Source organism: Sardina pilchardus, chromosome 6 (assembly GCF_963854185.1).
Source record: "Sardina pilchardus chromosome 6, fSarPil1.1, whole genome shotgun sequence".
NCBI lineage: Eukaryota > Metazoa > Chordata > Actinopteri > Clupeiformes > Clupeidae > Sardina > Sardina pilchardus.
Genome location: NC_084999.1, coordinates 24,143,516 through 24,167,946, shown reverse-complemented (window position 1 = coordinate 24,167,946; position 24,431 = coordinate 24,143,516). Strand labels below are relative to the sequence as shown.

The following is a 24,431-nucleotide window of genomic DNA, read 5'->3' as shown; positions in this document are numbered from 1 at the left end:
ACAAAAGAGTGTCTGGTATATAGCCTCACAGTCTCTGCTTAACACCCCACGATCATGTCTGACACAGAAAGGAGACTGTGCTTTTAGTCTCTGCTTAACAGCACACGATCATGTCTGACACAGAAAGGAGACTGTGCTTTTAGTGTGTTTGCTCCTAGGCTTGCCCAATGAGCTAAAAACCATAGCTTCTGTGACTCAGCGCCTAAAACGCATTTTTTACCGTATTGCATTTGATGACCTAGCATGTGATGGTTAGGGTATCATTCTCCTTGTATAGTATCTGTCTTTTGTCTCTGTTCTTTGTCTTTGTCCTTTTGTCCCTCTATTATTCTTGTAGGCTATATTGTTTTTAATTTATTTTTCATATACTGATTGTGAAGCACTTTGGTTTTAAATGTGATATACAAATACATTTTACTTACTTACTTACTTACTTACTTACTTATACCTTAGAGTAGCTGAACGAAACTGGAAAATGCCCAAAGTTTGCTTTCCATTGATCACGCCTCTTGTGCAGTAGAAATAAAGTGCAGACTCCCCATACTAATGTTCATACTAATGCTCAATCTTGAAAGATTGAGCTTAGTATGGTGATAGCCAGACTAGTCTGTGGCTTCTTTAGGCAGGACAAATTGGACATAGGCTGGTTTATCTCCAGATGCACATCTTTAATTTAGGGCTGTCAAAATAACTGATAAAAATATTACAGATTAATCGATTCCGTATGACCTTTGACCCGGAGCCATTCTAGTCAGTAACCATTAGACTGTAAAATTAAGGAGAGAGAAGAGAATGTGCCTAGATCATTGATCGGAACATTTACTGATGGTGTTGATAACAGTAAAGTCCTCTGCAATGTCTGCAGCAAGGAATTTGCATATCACCGGAGTTCGTCAACTCTAAAGCACCACATCAGTGCAAAGCAATATATAAAGCAAAATAGTGTTGACATTGAGGGGAGTGTTCATTTATTTTCATTGTGTCCCTATAACTGGCCTGAAATGCCTTGTAGCCTACTGTATGTGGAAAAAAAAACTTGTTTCCGGAGCACTTTTGAATTCATTTCAGCACACATTTGAATTTATTCTCAGCATATTAGGTCATAGGCCTATTATAGATTGTTATGACCATTGTTTGAACAGTGAACATAGTAAGAGTTTTTGAACTTAAATGTCACTGCCGATTATTGAATGATTCATTTAAATTGAAATATTTAAAATACTTTTACAGCAAAAAAAAAAATATATGTGATTTTATTATTATTATTATTTTTGACAGCCCTTTTAATTTAATTAGTTCAACTGCAACCATTTGCTCCTGTGTCTCAAGCATAGGGTCTCAAGTACTCATTAAAGTAGGCCCTAAGCCTTTCAGAAAAACCCAGCTGTCCTTCTTTTGTCCGCCACAACACAGTAGATGGCAGTAATGATTTAAAAAAACTTGCTCTTGAAATCAGTAAATCGAAAGAAGAAGGGAGTTAAAGGAAAACAGACACTCTTCCATTCTTCACGGGCTCTCCGAATTCCTAACTTTGCCGACCCGCGACCCCTTCAATTTGGAAAGTCAGAATTTCGAGGTATAGATATTTCGAGAGCGATGACGGACGGCTAATTTGTATGAGAGTTTGATTGCTTCACCCTTCTTTCCATGATCGTGCAACAAGTCAAGTGCACATTTGAAGCCTAAAAACAAAATTGCACGGGCGAATCCTTTCACAACTAAAACTTTTTAATAATAAAAAAGTAACCATGGTTGTGTCAGATCACCGAACGGAATATTAGGCTACTAAAAGTTGTCGTCACCTTTGCATGCATGGTTTGGCCAGGTGAACCTTTACCTACTTTCGGATGGACCAATGGTTAACCACAATCTGCTGAAATAACAGGTTTATCATTGTCTTTAATAGTCTATACATTTGTAATTCCACAGATGGCCAGCTCCAGAAAAGTGTTAGAATTGTTCTACGACGTTGTATCTCCGTACTCTTGGCTTGGATTCGAGGTTTGTGATAAAAGTTTGCAACAGCTAAACTGTATGCTACTGTAGTTTGCAGTTGTATGAACGTTTCTTCTTATCCATGGCTCTAGGTGCTCTGTCGCTACAGACATGTATGGAACGTTGATCTTAAATTGCGACCAGCCTTCTTGTCAGGTGTTATGCAAAGTTCAGGTAGGACAATCATTCTTTTATTACAGGTTTTCTCAAATGCTAAAGCACATTTCACAAACGTTTCCTCCATGTTCCCCAATGTCTAAACACAATACCCTTTTCTAAAACATGATCAGGGTGTGAAGTTCTTTTACAGTATTTTCTTCATTCACACCACACACACACACACCACAGTCACTGTGCGCATTAGCAAGAAGTGTCTTCAATTTTGAGTCGTTGTGTGTAATAAATGATGCCAGGTGTGTTCATTGTGTTCAGTTATTGCTGACTGTGGCAAGCATTTTGCATCACATGAGCTTTCATTTGAGAATATGTTTTGCAATGTGTTTTAGCAAGGGAAAATGTGCTTAGATTTATGAGAACGGAGGATTGTGTTTTGTGAATTGTGTCTTCATGTGAAATGTGTTTATGGTATTGGAAAAGAGTGGCTAGATTTAGTAAATTTGGTTTAGAGGATTGGCTTTTGTGTTTAAGCATTTGAGAAAAACTGTAATGAAATATAGCCTACTTAGTGTCACTCGTTTGCAACTGTTGAGCATATCGTGCATGACTGTGCAATTGCAATACATTTAGATTTTAATGAACCTAGTAATTTTTGCACTTAAGATAATCTGTGCTTCCTTGTTCGTTTCTTTGTGTATTTGTTTCTGAGAAAGGTAACAAGCCCCCAGGTCTGGTCCCGAATAAGTTTCTGTACATGACCAAAGACTTGGAACGTCTCGCTCAGTATTTCAAAGTACCCCTATCCTCTCCTTCAAACCCCTTTGAGGCCATGTTCGAGAAAGGTAGCCTTCATCTCCCTTCTATTCTACTTCATGGTGCTTCAGTAGTACACTGTCACACAAAAACACCCTAATACTGCCAATGCCAATACTTACTTCCCTCCCTCTCTCTGTATACCTTTTTCTGGTCAGGTTCTCTCACAGCCATGCGCTTTGTGACTGCAGTGGCTGAGAAGCACACTGATGGTGATGCCCAGGTGGAGAAAGTCTCCAGAGAGCTGTGGATGAGAATCTGGAGTAAAGACCAAGACATCACCAAGCCTGCGTCACTCACAGAGGTACCATATGGAACCACATAGTCCTGGTTTCAGCATACTCTAGTGACTTTTCCTCAAGCCCCATTCAATCCAAATTAGGATTTTATTGTCTGGGAGTAATTGTAACTGACTTAATTCTTTTTGTCCCTCTCAACAGGCGGGTCTAAAGGCTGGACTGTCAGCCAATGAGATTGAAGAGTTGCTGAAGTTGGCCCAATCCCAGCCAATCAAAGACAAACTGAAGGCTGCCACAACGAAAGCAATGGATTATGGGGTAAGTACTGTACCATGACAGTGGTCAGTCCTCTGTGTTGAATGACACAAATGTTTGTGTCGTTTTCATGCCAACTGTCTTAATCTACCAAATTCTCTCATCTTTGTAGGCTTTTGGTTTCCCTCTGATTGTCTGTCACGTGGATGGGAAACCTGAGGCGTTCTTTGGCTCAGATCGTTTCGAGCTGTTGGCTCACTGCATAGGTCAGGAATATTCCATGAAAATGTATTCCACTAAAACTTAAAACTAAAACGTTTTGTTTTAAGATCTCGTTATATGGTTCTGACTCATACCAGTAAATAAATGGTTGTTAGCAGATATCGACCTAATTCTATAGTTCTAAATGTGTTATCAACATTTGTATAATTAAAGGTAATATTACTTAATGTACTTTCCTATATATTTGTCAATTATTGTAATGAAGTGCAATTGAGTAACAACTATTTGTTGCCATGGCACATTTGTTGTTGTTGTTGTTCATGTAAGATGGTAGACATGCTATGCATTTCCTAATAGGCCACCATAGTGTACACATGATTTCTCAACTTGTCTAATGTTCTGTCTTTCAGGAGAGAAGTGGGTGGGACCACAACCAAGCAAGCCCTCTGCCAAAATGTAAATCCTCCTAGATTACAGTATCACAGTAAAAACTGTATCACAAAGATCTAAATATAGCATTAATTGAAATAAAAATTATTTTGCGCTACAGGTAGGGGATTTTACACAGCAGCCAATCATTAACCAAGCCTAGTGAAAACAAGATCACTAGCAAATCAACCTTTGTGGGCAAAACAAAAATCACTACCTACAGAACAGCCTTTGAGAGAATTTCACTGGGTTATCAAGCAGACACCTTCCTTCTGTGTTTCATTCAATTAGGTCCATGATACCCCTGTTGAGCCTTCTGAAGGTATCTGACATCCCAGACTTATTCCCTCCACAGTCATGATAGTTTCTCTGCCAACAAATGTACTGATAAATTGATCGGTCATTCCTCCTCATTGCTATGGCCGTTTATGATCTGATCAGCAAAATAACCAGACAAACTGCAAGCCCTCGATATAGACATTCACAAATACCAACAAAACAGTTCAAGAGATTAAAAATAATTAATCTTTATTTCTCAAGCAACATTTGAAATGCTGATTGAATGACATTCACTGATCATAGCCGAAAGGTGTAATAATATGATTGCAGAGGGACTCAGCCTGTGTGGGAGGACACATTGCTAATAATAACCGTGTAGCACAGTGGCAACCGTGTCATTTTTCTGATATCCCTGTGTATTCTAACTTATTGCCTCAGATGTTTTATTTGCCCGAACATGTAAATAAATAATGTGCAGTCGCACTCTCACTTTATAGAAGCCTACTGTTTTACCTTTTGATTCCAAAGCCATCTTTAGTGAAAAAGAAACATTTTTTAGGACATCACTGATAATACAGTGCAGTTTGCATTAACTTTTAATTTAGTGTAATGAATTAAAACGTGTAATATATTGGTATTCACAGCATGTTTAACTGGAATATGTTGTATAAAGACAGACAGCACTAATACATATGGTTGTTAAAAAGGACTACTCTCTGAATCTATCTATCATGTGTTATCAGTGGATCACAAATGCGATGATTTTCATTATAGTGAAACAGAGTATTGGTAAATAACTAACAAATCAAGCAGTTTATTTTTTCAACACAAATTCATTCAATTAAAGCAGTTAGGATTAGTGGCGTGAAACCTGTGGGGCTATAAGGACAATTGTCACCAATACATTTAGGTGAGAAAACGGACAAACCTGAATTACTGCTTGGCATTGTAGGTTAGAATGACAATGGAAACCAGAGAGGAATAAAGTGGAAAGACCAGTTTCTCTCAGACAAAGGGAAGGGAGGGAGTGTCCACCTGTCGATAACTGACAGCCACATTCAGCTCTGGTAGGTCAGGATAATGAAGAGAGATAGAAAGACAGATAGAAAGAGTGGGAAAGGGTCCTGCATGTAGCTCATGTTCATCAATGAGCTTTGATCACCGTACCTCTTATCTTTGGACTGGCCCAAAAGCCAAATCAGCAGGGAAAGTTCAAAACAAAAGAAGTCAGCCTACAGATAGATGGAGAATAGGTGAAATGGGTGGGACTAGGTCACTGCTGAGGGTGTGACTAAGACAAACAAGAGGAGCCACTGCGTTCAGGAAACTAAACAAAAAAAGAACCTCAATAAGTACACAAACAACGGCACCTAAAGAGTGCGAGTTAACTTTGCTCAGTGATTGCAGGTGCTAGGTAGAACGGCGGAAGGCTTTTGGCGATAACCAGAACCTGCTGCTGCTGCTCTGTGTGTGTATGAAGCAGGGTAGCTATGGCACCTCCAGGGTAAGACCTCAGGAGAGAAGGGTCTCATCAACACCTCCATCTGAAGAAACTGGGATTATTTTAAGGACGAAAGGATTATAGAAGTTGGCTATACTGACAGTCAGGTAAGATGATGCCACCACTTCATACCTGATCTCATTACTTCATGCTCAGGGAATCTGTATCTACAATGTTGGTGGCGGTACTGTAGCATTTTATAGTCCGTGTACACGCACATGTGTGTGTATAAATGCAAAAATATACGTGTGTGTGTGTGTATGTATAGGTGTTTGTGTAGTTGGTTGAAATATGTTGTTAGACAGGTTAAGGGGATAGACCTCCTGATGCAGAGCTGACAAGGGTTCCGGGTGTGAGACAAGACACCTTCAGAGCATGGTCTATTTATATAACGACTGAAGCACGTATCACCTCACAAAGGGAAGATGTAGAAGTCAAGAGAGAGTTTTGTATTTAGGTGTTACATTAATGTGTCAATTACCAAAAGGTTTTATTTTAATCTCAAAAGACGTGGAAATGTTGACATGTTTGGATAACAGCAAGCAAGATACATGCTGGTACAATTAGACCTTTCTGGATGTCATCTCCCGCCTATGATTTGATTTGGACATTAAGTGTAGACCACATCTTTTTCCAAACTTCGGTCCACAAACAGCCACATTGATCTGGGACAGTAATGCATGTCTTTTGTGATGGGACAGAGATACACAATATGGCTGATTTTTGAATGTAACCTCATAACACCCTAAATCCATGGGGAAAGTATATCTTTATATTTAAAAGACAATAGTCACTGAAAAACAACCATCGTTACAGGTTTCACTTGTTGGCTACCTGAGCTGGAGTCTTGGGGCTTCATTAATGATTCCTGGAGAGGACACTGCGGATGTAAGGAGAGAGGGCCTAAATAGGTCTGATGTCTGGCCTGTTAGAAACACTTCTTTAGGTTTTAGAAACCAAAGGTGACATCACCAACTGGTTATTTTAGTGCCAATCTAAAACAGTTATAATGTAATCCCACCACAAATCAAATCATCATCCAAAGCCAATGAGCGTAATTGAATAAAGAATCAATTAATCTGTCATACAAAGGTGATTACATTTTCAATTATTAGGCTATACAGCCTTTGACGCTTGCCAGTTGGGTTAAGCCTACCTTACACTGACAGACTGACAAGATTCGGGAAAGATTGTCTTTTGAGTAAAGCTTGAATGAGGGGCATTAGTTAAAAGACTACAATCTTTCGAGAATCTTTCCCAAATCTTGTCCAAATCAAGTCCAAATCAAGTCGGTCAGTGTAAGGTAGGCTTTAGTTATAACACTGACAGAAATTGGAAGTCACAAGTGCTCATCGTTTCAACACTTGAATTGGCACACACCACCATGACATACACCCAGCCCAAACATCATCTCACCTGAGAGAGTTGGGTCACACCACTAATCGTCTGCAGCTGCTATTTAATCGTCTTAAATCCCTGCTATTTAACAGCCAGCGTTTTAGGTGTCATCTATAATAAACTAAGCCCAAAGACAGGTAATTATTTCAAAAGGAGGACAAATCATAATTTCAGGGATGTGTTCCGTTTTTAAGGATATGAAACCAGTTAATGAACCACTTTTATGATTTGATGCAAATTATCAGCATGTAGCATCCGCCACATAAATGGTCATATTAGTTTTTAAAATGATCTGATAATATTTTCATTGCAAAGCAGACAAGATTTGCTATTCTTATTGTCATTTTTGTAAAAGAATCATGTTGCTTAATAATTAGTATACTGTATGTCTTTAAAAAGCCTGGCCAGGTACTATTGAGTTATTTTTTTCCCTCTGTCTATCTTGCTTATTATGGGCGTAGGGCAGTGATTCAGGGCAAGCACTGAGCAGATAGGGTCCGGAGCTGTCACTCACACTTTCTTCTGTCACCCGCACCCACTTTTCTGTCGGGCCCTATGGCTGCGCTCGGGATAGAATCACATGTTGCCTTTTGAACGGGACGCGGAAGATAATGGGGGCACGAATGTATGAATGAATGAGAGAACAAGAGGTAGAAGGCCGGCTGCTTTCTGATATCCTCCTGATCGTGTCCGACACATTAAGAGAATTCTACCGTCTCTACTTTTACGCCCGACGTTGGAATAATCATCTGTTTTTTCGCGGATCCATTTTCAACTGTTTCAAGGAGGTGAGAGCGATCTTTTTTTCTCCATTTTTGCTTGCGGGAGTTTAAGAGACTGTTTTGCTCAAGCATTTCGATTGATGGATTATTTTTGCCGTGGATTATTGTCGTGTTGGTGGACCGATTGAAGATCCTGAATTTTTCGTGAACCTTTTTTGTTTAATGGACTAAACGAAGCGCTTTAGGCGCGTCTTTCCCTGTATTTCTTGTGCCGCATCCGCGGTTTTGGACAATGACTCTGGCCTGCGGGCTTATTCTCTCTCTCACTCTTTTTCCACTTACTCCCTCTCACGAAGCACTTAAATAAATCACAGCATTATAGTATAAGTTTGAATGTGTGTTTAATGAACGAATTTCTTTAATTTTGTGGCGACTCGAGCCGAGTTTGTTACAGTGGTGGCCAGTACGGGGATTTAAACGCACATTCTTTGAACTTATCACTTATCACTCTTTCTCCTTAGTTAATATCTTTACTTTCTCCACTTTAATCTTGCTATCAAGATGTATATGGAATCAGGGCCATTGGTAGATATCGTAGACGACCAGGGAAAGGGAGGTAATAGGCCAGGTACTCCTTGTCCTCCACCCTCCATTCAGCCAATGCACCCTCACGTTACCTTGAGGCAACGGGTAGATCGCCTCACTGATTCTCTTGGTTCTCTATACATTAATGACCAAAGCACGGCCGCAGCATCTAATATAACACCGAGAGGTGCCAGTAATATTGGTGGAGGAATTATTGAAGAAAGTGAACATGATAGCAATGAGAAGGAGAGTGGGAGTGAAGAGGAGGAAGAAGAGGATGGAAAAGAGAGTGAAGAGGAAGTTGAGGACGATGATGATACTGTTTCTCACAAACCCTCACGCTATACACCTGTTTACTATACAGAAATGAATGAACTTCGAAAGCAACTCAAAGAAACTAATATGCGTTTCCAAGCTCTTCAAAAGCAGGTTCTGGAGGCAAATTCCAGTGCAATTATAAGAGAAGAAATATTGAGACAAACATTAGACACAAAAGTTGAAGATGTCAAGAACTTTTCTACTGAACTTTCAGAGAATTTGGAGGATGCAATAGTGCGCTGTCTGCAGAGACGAGATGTGCAGTGGCAGACTCAGTTAAACCAAGTCAAACTGACCAGCACCCCTAAATTGTCTCCTGTAAATCAAGGAGGGAGTAAGTCAGGAGAAAAGTTGCTTTTTAACCTTACAAGTCCCTCTGATTTTACTGGGCCAAGAGGAGGGAAGCCCCCTATTAAGCTAAATTTTCCTAAGTTTGGGGCAGATAGCGAAACAAAGGACCCAATGACTTATTTAGAGCTTTGTACTGAATTTCTTGAATTAAGACCAATGCCAGATGCTGAAATGTTGGCCACATTGTCATCAGTACTTAAAGGCTCTGCTAAAAGCTGGTGGATAGCGGAACGCAAAAACATCCATTCATGGGGGGAATTCAAGACTGCATTTGCCTCAGCTTTTCTGGCTAATGATTTCATGCTGGAGATTGAAGAGCGCCTGCGCAACCGCATTCAGGCCCCCGGTGAGTCCATAAGAGACTATGCTTATGATTATCGAGCTCTTGCTCTGAAATGGAAACCCGACATTGACGAGGCAACATTAGTAAAGCGCATACTCAACAATGCTAATCCAAAAATTGCACCTGGTTTACGAGGCACTGTGAACACTGTAGCTGATCTGGTTAAAGTTGGCAGCATGATTGAAAGTGACATGGCCTCACAGAAAAGCTACTGGGCCAAAGTCAATGCTGAGAAACCACCGAACCAGCAACAGAAGAAAAAAGCTGACTTAATAGTTGTAAAATCAGAATCCCACTCTCAGGCTAGAGTTAAACATCCTCACTCTCTCCTTGCCGTTAACATCTCCATCAGAGGCTTCCAGGGGCCCGCCCTGCTGGACACAGGGAGTACTTTCACTCTGATGTGTGACAAGCTATGGCGACAGGTTAAGAAAACACAAGAAAACCTGACACCTTGTGGAAATCAGGAATTTGCGCTGGCAAATGGTACAGCAAAGAGGGCCTTAGGAAAAGCTCATTGTGCCATTAACCTCCATGACAGTTACTGGACTCATTCCATATATGTGCTTGCAGATGAAGATCTTGCTTTTCCAATCATTTTAGGCCTAGACTTCCTGCAAAAAAGTGGCCTACGACTGGACTTCATGCGAGGAACTTATGGAGTGAGAGATGGCCAACAGCTGACATACTACCCATTCATTAATCAGAGTGAGAGGGAGAAAGAATGGCGCACAACTGATGGAACAGCAAGCTTAAGCATTTATTATGCTTTACCTCTCAGTGACCAACCATCTACGACACGGTCTGCCTGTCTGAACATTCTATCTGACCTACCCTCTGAATCTAGGCCTGACCTCTTACAGTTGATGAATGAATGGCCGTCTATCTGCTCTGGTGACCTGGGGAAAACATCTGTGGTGAAGCATACCATCCGCCTAACCGACGACATACCCCTGCGATGTCCAGCTTACCGGGTGTCACCTCTTAAGAAAGACATCATCCAGCAGCAGTTGAAGGAGATGTTAGCTGATGGAATCATTGAACCCTCTTCTTCACCATATGCCAGTCCTGTCGTGCTTGTCCCTAAACCTGGGGGAAAGTGGCGTTTCTGTGTTGATTATAGGCGTCTGAACAAAAAGACCTTGTTTGACGCTTATCCAATGCCCAAAATACATGACATCCTTGAGTCTTTTGCGGGAGCAAGTGTATTCAGTTCTTTAGACCTGCGCTCTGGGTACTGGCAGGTTGCCATGGCTGAAGCCTGCATTGAGAAGACTGCATTCATCACCCCGTTTGGCTTATACCATTTCCTCTCTATGCCTTTCGGCCTGATGAACTCGGGGGCCACGTTCCAGAGACTTATGGAAAATGTTTTGGCTGACCTGAAAGGTGTTTGTTGTTTTGTTTACATTGATGACATCATCGTATATTCAAAATCAGAAGCGTCTCACCTGGAAGATCTGAAGAAAGTGTTTGAAAAACTCCATAATGCCTCCCTGACTCTCAACCTAAAAAAATGCCATTTCTTCAAATCCTCTCTGAAGTTCCTAGGCCATCAAGTGTCCGGCCAGGGTATTTCAGCAGATCCTGAAAAGCTCAAGGCCATTGATGAATACCCCCGGCCACAAAACATCCGAGAACTCCAGCGGTTCTTGGGCCTCGCTGGTTGGTATCATAAGTTCATTAAAAATTTTGCTGACCTGGCCGCCCCTCTGAATAACTTGAAGAAAAGGGACGTTGCATGGAGATGGACGGAAGACTGTGAGAGAAACTGGGAGAGCCTGAAACAAGCGTTACAGTCCCCTCCGGTCCTCTCTCATCCGGATCTGGAAAAACCCTTTAAGGTCTCCACGGATGCTAGTGACGTTGGCCTGGGTGCCGTGTTGACCCAAGAGGATGATGATGGTGAACATGTGATCGCTTTTGCATCCCGTCTACTGAATGCAGCCGAGCGAAACTACTCTGTTTCAGAAAAGGAGTGTCTGGCCGTGGTCTGGGCAGTGGAAAGGTGGCAACATTTTCTGGAAGGAGTGCAATTTGAAGTCATAACTGACCATGCAGCCCTGTCTTGGGTCTTCAATGCGCCAAAAACGTCCTCGCGCCTCACACGCTGGGCCCTCAGACTCCAGCCCTTCACATTCACCGTGCGGTACAGGAAGGGGACCTTGAATGTAGTCCCGGATGCTCTGTCCCGTATCCCTGGGCCCAGTGCTGATGATGTGCCGACCACCACAAGCCTTGCTGTTTGCTATAGCACAGCCAAAGTGTCCACTGACCTGCCAAACTCTCTGGATGAGATAGCCACTGCTCAAGACAACGATGATTACATCAAAGATGTCCGTAAGCAGATGCCAGCTCCCACGTCTCTTCCTCCAGACCGCATTTCCTTTCTTGACCACCAGGGGCTGTTATGCAGAAGAGTGCCAATAGCTCGGGATGGACACAAGTACCAGCTGGTTGTCCCAAAGGGCCTACATCTCACCTTTTTGCAATACTTCCATGATAACCCTCTAGGGGGACACTTTGGACAACTAAAGACCCTCCTGCGCATCCTGGAAGTAGCCTGGTGGCCAGACATTCGTAAAGACACTTGGAAACATGTCAAAGAATGTTCCGTCTGCCAGCAGCACAAACCCTCTAACACCAAGCCTAGTGGTTTGCTGCAGTCAACGCAAGTGTCAGAGGTTGGTGAAATGTTGGGCATCGACATCATGGGTCCATTCCCTCGTAGCCGGAAAAATAACCACTACTTGGTTGTGCTTGTAGACTATTACTCAAAATGGATTGAGCTCTTCCCGGTGCATAACAGCAAGACGCCCAAACTGGTGAGAATTCTCACAGAAGAGGTCTTCACCAGGTGGGGTACTCCCAAATATCTTCTGTCTGACCGGGGGAGCCAGTTCACCAGCCATCTCTTGAGAAACATCTGCAAAGCATGGGGAGTGACCAACAAATTTACCACCAGCTATCATCCCCAAACAAACCAGACAGAAAGGGTCAACCGTTCTCTTAAATGCATGATTGCGTCCTATGTTGCAGGACAGCATAAGGATTGGGACAAGTGGGTCCATGAATTCCGCTATGCCATCAATTCCTCGTGGCAAGAGTCCACAGGCTATTCCCCAGCCATTCTGCACCTGGGCCGCTCTCTGAAAGGCCCTCTTGAACAGCTGCTGCCCAAAGCCCCTTCCCCAGCTTCGTCTAGACACACTCTTTTGGAGAGACAGTTGGAACTGAAAAAAGAAGTGGCAGAGAATGTCAAGAAGGCCCAAGAGAAACAAGCAAAGTATTACAACCTGAAGCGAAGAGATGTCCAGTTCACACCAGGCGACCTGGTGTGGGTCAAAGCTCACCCATTGTCTGATGCATCCAAGGGGTTCACTGCCAAGCTGGCACCAAAGTGGGCCGGGCCATGTACAGTGGAAAAGAAATTAGGACCTTTGAACTACAGAGTTCATTTCTCTGATCACTCCATGGATACTGTAAATGTGGTGAATATGAAACCCTACTTTGGGCCTCCTCCCACCATTTCCAGTCTGGGGGCGGGGACTGTAGCATCCGCCACATAAATGGTCATATTAGTTTTTAAAATGATCTGATAATATTTTCATTGCAAAGCAGACAAGATTTGCTATTCTTATTGTCATTTTTGTAAAAGAATCATGTTGCTTAATAATTAGTATACTGTATGTCTTTAAAAAGCCTGGCCAGGTACTATTGAGTTATTTTTTTCCCTCTGTCTATCTTGCTTATTATGGGCGTAGGGCAGTGATTCAGGGCAAGCACTGAGCAGATAGGGTCCGGAGCTGTCACTCACACTTTCTTCTGTCACCCGCACCCACTTTTCTGTCGGGCCCTATGGCTGCGCTCGGGATAGAATCACATGTTGCCTTTTGAACGGGACGCGGAAGATAATGGGGGCACGAATGTATGAATGAATGAGAGAACAAGAGGTAGAAGGCCGGCTGCTTTCTGATATCCTCCTGATCGTGTCCGACACATTAAGAGAATTCTACCGTCTCTACTTTTACGCCCGACGTTGGAATAATCATCTGTTTTTTCGCGGATCCATTTTCAACTGTTTCAAGGAGGTGAGAGCGATCTTTTTTTCTCCATTTTTGCTTGCGGGAGTTTAAGAGACTGTTTTGCTCAAGCATTTCGATTGATGGATTATTTTTGCCGTGGATTATTGTCGTGTTGGTGGACCGATTGAAGATCCTGAATTTTTCGTGAACCTTTTTTGTTTAATGGACTAAACGAAGCGCTTTAGGCGCGTCTTTCCCTGTATTTCTTGTGCCGCATCCGCGGTTTTGGACAATGACTCTGGCCTGCGGGCTTATTCTCTCTCTCACTCTTTTTCCACTTACTCCCTCTCACGAAGCACTTAAATAAATCACAGCATTATAGTATAAGTTTGAATGTGTGTTTAATGAACGAATTTCTTTAATTTTGTGGCGACTCGAGCCGAGTTTGTTACAAGCATGAGAATCACGCTTAGTGGGTAGGTGGTGCTTAACTGCCGCTTAACTGCCTACACACATTTGCATGGCATAACATCCCTCGCCCCACCCATACCTTCTGAGAGAACACAAACAGGATCATTAGACAAGGGCTTATTTAAATCCATATGAACTGTGATGAAAATGTAATGACGTGTGTGTGTGTACTGTGTGTGTACTGTGTGTGTGTGTGTGTGTGTGTGTGTGCATGCATGTGTGTGTCCTATTTGACAACTTTATTTAAACAATAATCCCTTTGTGTGTGGATATATGTTCTTGCCCGTCGCAAAACTTCCTCTGACACCACAAGGAAAATGCCGTCATGTTGTCTGTCGTCGCCTCTGTGGTCAAACACTATTTCCTCACCAGCAGGGAGAACCATAGCATCTCTCATGCCCAATCAATCATACTCACCTGTGTCTCTCTGGTGCTCTCACTTTTCTCCAGGATGTCCGACTCCCTGTGTCAGACGGGGGACACCCTCTGCTGTGAGTACAACCATTTTCTGGCTTAGCCTTATAGTCCGTGAGCCAGAGGGGTTGGTCGTTACCGAAAAAGTGGCAAAGGCTACCATACCTTTTCTGAAAGCCTGGAATCTCAGCTTTTCAATGATGTACAGTATGATGGCCATCTGACAAGAGTAGCTGTTTTGAGTTATGACGCATAGGTAAGGTTGAAGAAATAATGCATATAAATCAAGCAGAACACTGAAATATTTTATTTTGTTATGTTTGGTATCATTTTAAAGGGGAGACTCTGAGCTTTCATTTAAATCCTTTTGTGAACATTTTGGATAAGTACAGGTTACGGTAACGGTTTCCATAATTTGAGACCCTGGCTCACGGTCTATTAGGGTTTTGGGTGGATATTTAAATTATATTAATTATCAATTAGCTGATGATGCGCTGCTACTTTGAGCTGCTATAAAGAAAACCTCACTTCTTCTCATGTTTTCCTTACTTCCTGTCTTAATGAGTATAGACACTGACAACAAATCAGTTGTACAGGTCATAGATGGGCACAACAATGCCATTATATGTGTAAATTGTTATGACATGAAGATTAACAACAGTATAGAATAATACAAATTGCAAACATGTTCCTTTTCCGTGGAGGCCATGATATCATAGAAAGAGAGTCACCTGGCTGACAGGAATAAGGAAACATAGTGAAGACACTTCAGCCAGCCTGGCTGACAGGAATAAGGAAACATAGTGAAGACACTTCAGCCAGCCTGGAGGTTGAGCGGCTCGGGACTTGATTTTCCTGCCACGTCATGCTCGGTCTGAGCAGGAAGTTATTTTCCCATTAGATGCTGTTTCTGTAGATAGCCACCACACATTCACCAACTGCTTTGTTTATTCACATGGGTTGAACAGGTTTACAACAGGCTGTACGAGCCACATATTTGAACAGGCAAATCTATTGTTCACTCTTAGTGTTATCACTATTTATTGTCTAAATTTGCATTCAGATATACAGTACAGGCCAAAAGTTTGGACACACCTTCTCATTCAATGAGTTTCCTTTATTTTCATGACTATTGACATTGTAGACTCACACTGAAGGCATCAAACTATGAATTAACACATGTGGAAAACAAAAAAGTGTAAAACAACTGAAAATATGCCTTATATTCTAGTTTCTTCAAAGTAGCCACCTTTGCTCTGATTACTGCTTTGCACACACTCTGCATTCTCTGGATGAGCTTCAAGAGGTAGTCACCTGACATGGTTTTCACTTCACATGTGTGCCCTGTCAGGTTTAATAAGTGTGATTTATTGCCTTATAAGTGGGGTTGGGAATCAGTTGTGTTGTGCAGAAGTCAGGGGTGATACACAGCTGATAGTCCTACTGAATAGACTGTTAGAATTTGTATTATGGCAAGAAAAAAAGCAGCTAAGTAAAGAAAAACGAGTGGCCATCATTACTTTAAGAAATGAAGGCCAGTCAGTCCAAAAAATTGGGAAAACTTTGAAAGTGTCCCCAAGTGCAGTCGCAAAAACCATCAAGCGCTACAAAGAAACTGGCCGTCCCAGGAAAGGAAGACCAAGAGTCACCTCTGCTGCGGAGGATAAGTTCATCCGAGTCACCAGCCCCAGAAATCGCGCGTTAACAGCAGCTCAGATTAGAGACCAGGTCAATGCCACACAGTTCTAGCAGCAGACACATCTCTAGAACAACTGTTAAGACGAGACTGCCTGAATCAGGCCTTCATGGTAGAATAGCTGCTAGGAAACCACTGCTAAGGACAGGCAACAAGCAGAAGAGACTTGTTTGGGCTAAAGAACGCAAGGAATGGACATTAGACCAGTGGAAATCTGTGCTTTGGTCTGATGAGTCAAAATCGGAGACCTTTGGTTCCAACCACCGTGTGGACTGCAGAGTGAAGGCAAAAGGGCCAACAAGTGCTAAGCATCTCTGGGAACTCCTTCAAGACTGTTGGAAGACCATTTCAGGTGACTCTTGAAGCTCATCAAGAGAATGCCAAGAGTGTGCGAAGCAGTATTAAAAGCAAAAGGTGGCTACTTTGAAGAACCTAAAATATAAGACATATTTTCAGTTGTTTCACACTTTTTTGTTAAGTATATAATTCCACATGTGTTTATCCTCTTGAGACCCGGGGGAAAAAAAGTTTTAATTTTGAGATTTTTTTTAGATGATTTAAGTATTTTGGTCTAAAGAAACATGCTGCAGCAAAAAAAAATTCCAAAAATGTTCTTAGTTGCTGAGTTATCAGATGTCCTCTGCAGAGGACATCAGGACTATCCGAATGTCCTAACCCTATGGGAATAGTAATAGTATTGCATTAAAGTCAATGGAGTGTTAGGGTATGTGAGATATTACAGGCAAATAGGTGGCCAAGAGAGGCTTTGCTCCCCCTCAAGTGTTTTTAACATAGCTTTCAGAGATGGCTATAATGAAGTGTTGCTATAATGGCTGAATTAGCATTCAGACGGCCATAATAATGAGCCTGGCTCATCGGTGTTGCAGCCAGTCTGCATACATGGCACACTGTAGAGCTAGGTTTTAGGTTTGGAGGGGTTACTACACTCTCCCTTTAATGAACATGTGTTGAAGAAGTGCAATGGCTTGCTGTGAGGGCATCAGAGAGTATACACCATGATAGGGACTCTCATTATTTGACCTCTGACCCCTGTGCCAAAGACCCAAGAGACGAATGAAACGTTAGTGTTCAGGGCATCCTAGGATGGCAGAGGTACACTAAAGGGATGCTTGATGGATAAATTGTAAATGTGAAAGCACTTTTAGGAGTGGCAAATACTCATTTACAGGTAAATGGAGTAATCAGTTACCCAAAATACAAATTGGGTAATGTACATTGAGGCAAATTCACCTACGATGTACTTATTTCTTAATAAACCTTAAAGTTCTAGCTTACACACTGCTTCTGGGGCTGTATTGTACCTTAAAGGATCCCCTTTTATCCTGTATCTCCTTTTATTTATTAGCAATAAGTAGAAAAGACCTTGTTGTCTCACTCAACCCTCTGCCTTCTAAAACGTAGAAATTGGTTAAAAAGCTGGGGTACTGAGTCCCGATGTCCACTACAGGAGACATTGAACAAAAGTTATGCTTTGAATTCAAGTTGAGACTGTCATTTTTATGACACAAATTGACTGTGTGCAATAAAACACATAATAATGACCAAAAATGGTCAATTACCTCTGTTGCTGCCATGAAATGAAAAAAATTCAATAGCCGCCATTTTGAAAATAAAATGTGTTAAATCTGTTAACCCAACCCACATAATTGTGGTATCACCAGAAAGCCCAGGATGTCCTCTTAAGAGTACAAAAGGATTTGAATAGTTGGCATGAATGGTATTTCATGTAAAAGACTCAGACTGATGTCCCCTACAGTGGACAAAAATGAATGGCCGGGTCTCAGGAGGATATTCATGATTTTAATGCCTTCGGTATGAATCTACAATTTTCATAGTCATATAGTATGAAAATAAAGAAAGGGTGTCCGAATGAGAAGGTGTGTCCAAACTTTTGGCCTGTACTGTATATCTGTATGTAAACAAATATTTCTGTGTGGTAAACAGGAGACACCCTCTATTGCATTTACTGGATTAAGTTATGCACCATGTCTGTGCATGAGCTAGTTTGCCTAGGCACAGTTTGTCATATTGTGAAGACTACATTATGCTCAACGTCACTGACTACTGGGTTGCTCTTTTGTGCAGATGTCCGTGTGTACGAGCAGGAGGTGATTGTGGTGCCCGTGTTGCTGTTGGCATCGTTTCTGGGCACCCTGATTCTCCTGCTTCTGCTGCGTTTCTGCCCAGAGAGAGTGGACCGTCTGCGGGCCAAAACAGGCAGCAAAGGCCAGCGCACCCCGCGCTCCAGGAGAAACCTACAGGGCATCGATGGTGAGTTTAGAAGCAGTATAGTCAAGGGGAAATCTAGGGGATGTTGATGGTGTACTTTGTGTGGATATAAATGATGCCATGCTGCAGTATTTCACTGCGTGCAATATGTAAATGTACCTTCTGATTAGAATGCCTGACATGGAATTTTGTCTAAAAGTAAGACTCACTTCTCTCTCACTTCCTCAGCTTCCCATCGTCTTCAATGTTGCACTTCTGACCCCCAATCCCAGAGTCATTAATATAACCCTTAATATACTGTAACTTTAATACCACTCCATCCAACCAAGATGGCCAAACGTGACTCTCACTTTCCCCCTCTCTGTGTCGTCCTCTCAGCCCCTCCAGGCATCAACCCTCTGGAGCACGAGAGCATCGCTCTGGACCTTCCGTCCTACTCCACCTTCACGCCTCCCCAGTCCTCCAGTGGCGTGTCCAGCAACTACTCCAGCGGTCGCGGCTCCTTCAGCGCAGACAACGACACCTTCAAGGGCGCCTTCGCCGTCAGCCGCTCGCTCAGCTCTGCCTCCGCTGCCACCGTCGCCATGGGCGGTGTCGCCAAGGAGCCACGCCAGCGCCTGCCCGAGAAGTTCAAGCTGGTCACTCCGCTGCCCTCCTCCTACTCGCTCAAGTCCGATCGAGCAGTGTCATTGTACCGCGCCCGGATGGACAACAGGAACGTGGTTCTGAGAGTGCTAAAAGGTGAACAGGGAGCTACTGCTACTGCAAGCTGTAATAACCCACTCAGGCTGTGCTGTGGCTCATTCTTGACAATGAAAATGATCTGACCGATCATGACAGACAGACAGACCTCAATTGACCTCTGTAGGCTTGATTCCATGATTTAAAATTGCATTGCAAGTATTCTTTTTTATTTCAGCATTCGTCAGTGATATGCTCCGTAAAGAGTACCATGTAGCTAGTTTGCGGTTTCAAAATATTGTGGTAGTGCATACTACAATTTTTAGACAACTTTTGTCTAACTTTTTTTCCCTCTTCTTTCCCTTCTCTTCCTCCATTCAGACTCGGCCAATGCCAGTGAGTCTCAGTCGTTCCTGGGCTTTGCCTCCTTCCTGTCCCAGCTGGGGCCCCATCCCTTCCTGCCAGAGCTGCTGGGTGTGGTGTCCCTGCGAGCGCCGCTCATCACTGTCATTGAGGAGATGGAGAACAGGGACATGCTGGGCTTCCTGTGGAGGTGCAGGCAGGTGAGGGAGTCTCAGAGATGAACTACAGCTCCCATAATGCAACATCACCGATAACACCTACAGTACATGCATTATGCTACATTGTAGACAACTCAGATGTAGGAAATCAGACTGCGGTAGTTGAGCTAGATCAATGTGCTCCAAGTTTACAAGTGGGAACTCTAACTCTAACTCTTGACCTTTGGTCTGGAATGAAATTGGAAGATTACAACTACACACACACACACACACACACACACACACACACACACACACACACACACACAGTATACTGTATACTAGGAAATATCCGACTTCCGAGTTTTCTGGAATGCAGCATTAGGTGCTCCAAGGAAATTTAGAAATGGCTTTTGCAATCTACCAGACACAACCAGGTAGATCATGACATGTTCCTACAGACTTATGTAGACCTTTGACATTAAACTGTTCTATTTTTACCAAAATGTTGTTTGCAGGAGAATGTGGGCATGGATGCGATCTGTGAGATGACAGAGAAACGCGTCTTTACCATGGCCTCCCATGTAGCATCTGCCCTGGTGAGTGTCCCAGTGAGGTGCAAGGTCAAATTTGTGGAAATTAAAAGAAAAAAGATAATAATAATCATATATACAGTGTATATATATATATATATATATATGTGTGTGTGTGTGTGTGTGTGTGTGTATGTATGTATATATATATGTGAGAGATAAAATTCTGTTTCTTCCCACTTCTTGTAGGAGTATCTCCACAGCAAAAATCTTGTGCATGGCAACATAAAAGCACGCAGTGTTCTGGTCAGTCGTCAGTTCACAGCCAAGCTGTGGGGTCTTGGTGGTGTCTACGCTAGGGGGGCAGGAGCAACCAATGTCCATGAGGACTCCGGCAAGAAGAAGTGGCAGGCCCCAGAGCAATTGGCTAGAAGGCCTATCAGTCAAAAAAGTGACGTGTAAGTGTCGTGATCTGGACAAGTGGTTTTAAACTGAGTGGCTTGACATGATTTTGTATGGGACTTTGGGGTGTTTCACGTTTAAATGTGTGATTTTTGTTTCTCGTCTTCACAGTTGGTCTTTCGGACTCATGCTCTATGAGATGGCCACACTAGGTGAGTCTCCCTATGGGCAGCCGTGGTGTACTGGTTAGGGCTTTGGTGGTGTACTGGTTAGGGCTTGGGCTTGTGACCGGAGGGTTGCCGACCAGTCCACCATGGCTAAAATGCCCTTGAGCAAGGCACCTAACCCCTCACTGCTCCCCGAGCGCCACTGGTTGGGCAGGCAGCTCACTGCTCTGGGTTAGTGTATGATTCACGTCACTGTGTGTGTGTGTTCAGGTTAAATTGGGTTAAATGCAGAGAAACGAATTTCCCTCACGGGATCAAAAAAGTATATGTTCTATTCTATTCTATGATTCAAGTCTGATTTCTGCTCATCAGTCATCGACTCGTAACTTGTTCACAGCATAGCTGAAGGGAAACCCAGAGATTAAAGGAACCAAAACAATAACGTGTTTTTTTTTGCTAGACTTTCGTCAGTGCTGAAAGCTTTCGGCATATAAGTGCCTGTCACTGCTGTCAGTGTCAGAGTAAATGGACCATGGCTCAGAGCACGTCCTGACACATCTACATGCGTTTACTTTGCAAATGACAGGGCTAATCAGGGATGCTCAATCCCTAATACATTACGTTAACAGTTAGATGAGTCACATAGTACAAAGATGAGTTTTGTGAGGTGCCCTTTGTGTCAAGGACAATGCTGTGGATTGGGTTTGACATGCCACCCTCCCTTCCCCAAACAACAGGGGAAGCTCCATTCGCTGAGTTGCCTGTGACTGAACTACTGCAGTATCATCAGCGAGGCAAAACCATCAAGAAGCCACCCAACTGTTCCAATGCACTGTAAGTACACCAGCAAGAGTAATACACACATACAGACACACACACACACACACACACACACACACATTTTCCCTGCAGTTATTTCTTTTCTGTGCCCTGCGTTTTGTGTTTTGCATACGAAGATAAAATCTTCACCTGCTTTGCATGTCTCCGTCTCCACCCCATGCAGGTATGCCATCATCAAGGCCTGCTGCCAGTGGAAGGAGCAGGATCGCGTCTCATTGGCTGAAGTCAGTCGAAAGCTCCAATCCGGTGAGAAGAGTGCCAATGACAAGACTGTCTTCCGAGTACCTGAACCAATCAACATTGGGCGTTACCTCCAGGAGGCCGGATATGGAGACTCTAATAGCTACACAGTCTTCTGAAGAGCCGGCTGGGGAGCCATTTCACTGTGATCTACGAGTTCCAATCTACTAAGTCTTCCTTGTTCTGGGCCCTTTACTCACTTTACCTTTCCTGTGCTGAATCACAGATCAATCAGCCCGTCTCCTTGAGCCATCCTACACTAGAATCATTTTTCTTTTTACTTTCCTTTGCCTCTCTTCTATATTGTGCTGTGGACTGAAAACGACCTATTTATGTGAGCCAAGCCAGTGAATTTACTCTCAGTATGCACACATAGTTTACACACAGGAGTACTGTATGTGTGTGGCCCTGTGGATTCCTTGTGGTTTACTATGCGTAGTTGACCCCTTCAGCTAGAGGGGCCACCACACAGATCCTTGTGTTGTGTTGTATGGGCTGAGATCAAAAGCTGTGGAAGTAATGGAAGCGCTTAATGGTAGTAGACCAATTGCTGCAGTACTGTAAATATAAGGTTCATATTCTCGTGTTTACCAAGTAGTCTCATAAGATTAATAATATATATACAGATAAAATCAATTTTGTTTATAATGTGAGGTTGTTGGTATTTTACACATTATGACTTTTTTGTAGATTAATAATATGAAAAAGGGGACCAGCTGGCAATACCAAACCATTACCAATACCGGCTACCTGTCCCCACCTTGATTATGTTGTCTGAAAGGGAAAACTGACAACATGGGAACGCACAAATAAAGCTTGTGACCGAATCGCTTTAACTTTTTGACACTTAGAACTGGAGAGAACTGCTCTGAATGACGATTACCTCTTTTATTGAGGAAGATTTGTTGATTGATGTTCACAAGGGGCTCCAGGGCGTGGTCTGGTTGGCCTGATGAGGGATTTGAGACGTGTAATGTGAAGTGTTTATAATGTGTCCCGCTACAGGTGTCCAATGAAAAATAAATAAAACTGTCAAAGCTGATCATTTTACTGTATATTTACACAGAGTATCTGTGCAATGTTTAGAATGGATCACATGGGAGCAGTTTTTTTTTTTTTAAGTATATTTTTTGGGCTTTTATGCCTTTAATGATAGGACAGTTGAGAGAGACAGGAAGTGAGTGGGAGAGAGCGTTGGGGTGGGATCCGGAAAGGACCACAGGGCGGGAATCGAACCCGGGTCGCCGGCGTGCGGTGCAGGTGCCCCAGCCAGTCGCGCCACGGCTGGGGCCGGGGAGCAGTTTAACTGATTGATGTAACTCAAGCTGAACAAAAGCTACTTTGTGGTCAGATACAGGAGAGACTCGTTCAAGAAAACAGATTCTGTTTATTTAATATTTCTGCATATAGAGAAACAGGTTCACTCACGATCCAACCATGATCTCAAACTCGCTCCCACACTTGCACATGCACGCTGCTCTGTAACTCTGTCAGGTCAAGCTTCTAACACTGCTACTCAACGCACAGCTTTCGTGTAAACTGCCCTCCAAAAAAATATTTTCAATATCTTTTTTTTTTTTTTTTAGTATAAATGAAAAGCACCCCTAATAGCTACTGTAGAAAAAATAATACCTAAGGGTTTTAGTTTTGCTTCCTATGATAGTTGTTTTTTTTTCCTCCTACTGACAGAGGTTGACCGTTTCATGAACGTCCCAGCCCTGTCTTTGAAAACATTTTTGATGGAATGAAAAGAGCAAATGTCACTGCAGACTCAAGTCTTCGCTCTCTGTCTCTACTGTAGAAAATGTGTAACACTCCAGAGAGGTGAAGAAGGCATCGTATGCATATTCTCAGAACTAACTTGCTAAATTGTCCAACTACTTTGAGTACTGGTGATTACCTAATGTAATCATATCCGCACACTCACATGTTTCGAGTTATACGTCTCGAATGACACGCTCCCCCTCACATTCTCACACCCATTCATTCATCACACACACACACACACACACACACACACACACACACACACACACTTTTTAACCGTTTCCAGCTCTCTCAGTCTAGCTGTAATGGACTTCACATCATGATTACATGATCACTCAGACCAAAAAAAAAAAAAAAAGGTTGCACATGTTGCACATTCAATGTCCAGGTAAATCAAAGCTCTCCACTCTCCCCATTCAGTCCTGTTTCTGGAGCTCACTAAGGCGATATACTTTTACTCGTGTGGACCAATCCCAATCCATCCCTTTTGTTTTCATGTGGACCAAATGCTTCTGCAGTCTCCCCAGTCACTGCCCCATATGCATGTCCCACCTAAACTACAAATGAACATTCACTTTGTCCCCCCCTTCATCCGCACCCCTCTTCAGTCTCAGGTTGTGGATGATGGTCCATCCGGTCACCTGCTCTCTACCCCTCCCCCATTCATCTCTTTAGTCTTTCAGCTCATTTGCTGAATGCTCCCATCCCCGCTCCCCAACACCCATCTCCTCTCCCCAACCTCTAAACATTCCTCAACTCATACCTTCAGTCTTTTAGGTTGTCCCAGGCTCAAAGTATCCCCCCCCCCAAAAAAACCCCCCAAAAAACAACGGTAACCCATTCCTCTCCCCCACCCCAATCCCTCCCCATGTCTGCAG

The 24,431-nt window shown here is 42.9% G+C and overlaps 2 protein-coding genes across 5 annotated transcripts; both read left to right on the top strand.

Moving 5' to 3' along the window:
* Positions 1-1,423: 1,423 nt before the first annotated feature.
* LOC134083068 (glutathione S-transferase kappa 1-like) lies at positions 1,424-4,848 on the top strand. Of its 3 annotated transcripts, none has more exons than XM_062539187.1 (8): positions 1,424-1,576; positions 1,930-2,001; positions 2,088-2,169; positions 2,826-2,954; positions 3,084-3,229; positions 3,366-3,482; positions 3,592-3,685; positions 4,052-4,848. In XM_062539187.1, the coding sequence occupies exons 2-8, from the start codon at positions 1,930-1,932 to the stop codon at positions 4,099-4,101; spliced, it is 690 nt and encodes a 229-aa protein (XP_062395171.1). In that variant the 5' UTR covers positions 1,424-1,576; the 3' UTR covers positions 4,102-4,848. The 3 variants fall into 3 exon arrangements, with proteins under 3 accessions (XP_062395171.1, XP_062395170.1, XP_062395172.1); XM_062539186.1 differs by lacking the exon at positions 1,424-1,576 and adding an exon at positions 1,613-1,825 and having other exon boundaries at positions 1,907-2,001; XM_062539188.1 differs by lacking the exon at positions 1,424-1,576 and adding an exon at positions 1,614-1,825.
* Positions 4,849-5,314: 466 nt separating this feature from the next.
* styk1b (serine/threonine/tyrosine kinase 1b) lies at positions 5,315-22,828 on the top strand. Of its 2 annotated transcripts, none has more exons than XM_062539185.1 (10): positions 5,315-5,957; positions 14,514-14,554; positions 18,280-18,465; positions 18,802-19,164; positions 19,486-19,667; positions 20,123-20,203; positions 20,387-20,595; positions 20,711-20,751; positions 21,444-21,540; positions 21,710-22,828. In XM_062539185.1, exons 2-10 carry the CDS (start codon positions 14,515-14,517, stop codon positions 21,903-21,905), a joined length of 1,395 nt encoding a protein of 464 aa, XP_062395169.1. In that variant the 5' UTR covers positions 5,315-5,957; position 14,514; the 3' UTR covers positions 21,906-22,828. The 2 variants fall into 2 exon arrangements, with proteins under 2 accessions (XP_062395169.1, XP_062395168.1); XM_062539184.1 differs by lacking the exon at positions 5,315-5,957 and adding an exon at positions 6,673-6,738.
* Positions 22,829-24,431: the final 1,603 nt, after the last annotated feature.

Bases quoted from the DNA above. Each gene is read 5' to 3' on its own strand.
- LOC134083068 (XM_062539186.1), top strand. The intron at 2,955-3,083 runs GTAGCCTTCATC...TTTTCTGGTCAG, and splicing joins TGAGGCCATGTTCGAGAAAG to GTTCTCTCACAGCCATGCGC. The intron at 3,230-3,365 runs GTACCATATGGA...CCCTCTCAACAG, and splicing joins AGCCTGCGTCACTCACAGAG to GCGGGTCTAAAGGCTGGACT.
- styk1b (XM_062539184.1), top strand. The intron at 20,596-20,710 runs GTAAGTGTCGTG...TCGTCTTCACAG, and splicing joins ATCAGTCAAAAAAGTGACGT to TTGGTCTTTCGGACTCATGC. The intron at 20,752-21,443 runs GTGAGTCTCCCT...CCCAAACAACAG, and splicing joins CTATGAGATGGCCACACTAG to GGGAAGCTCCATTCGCTGAG.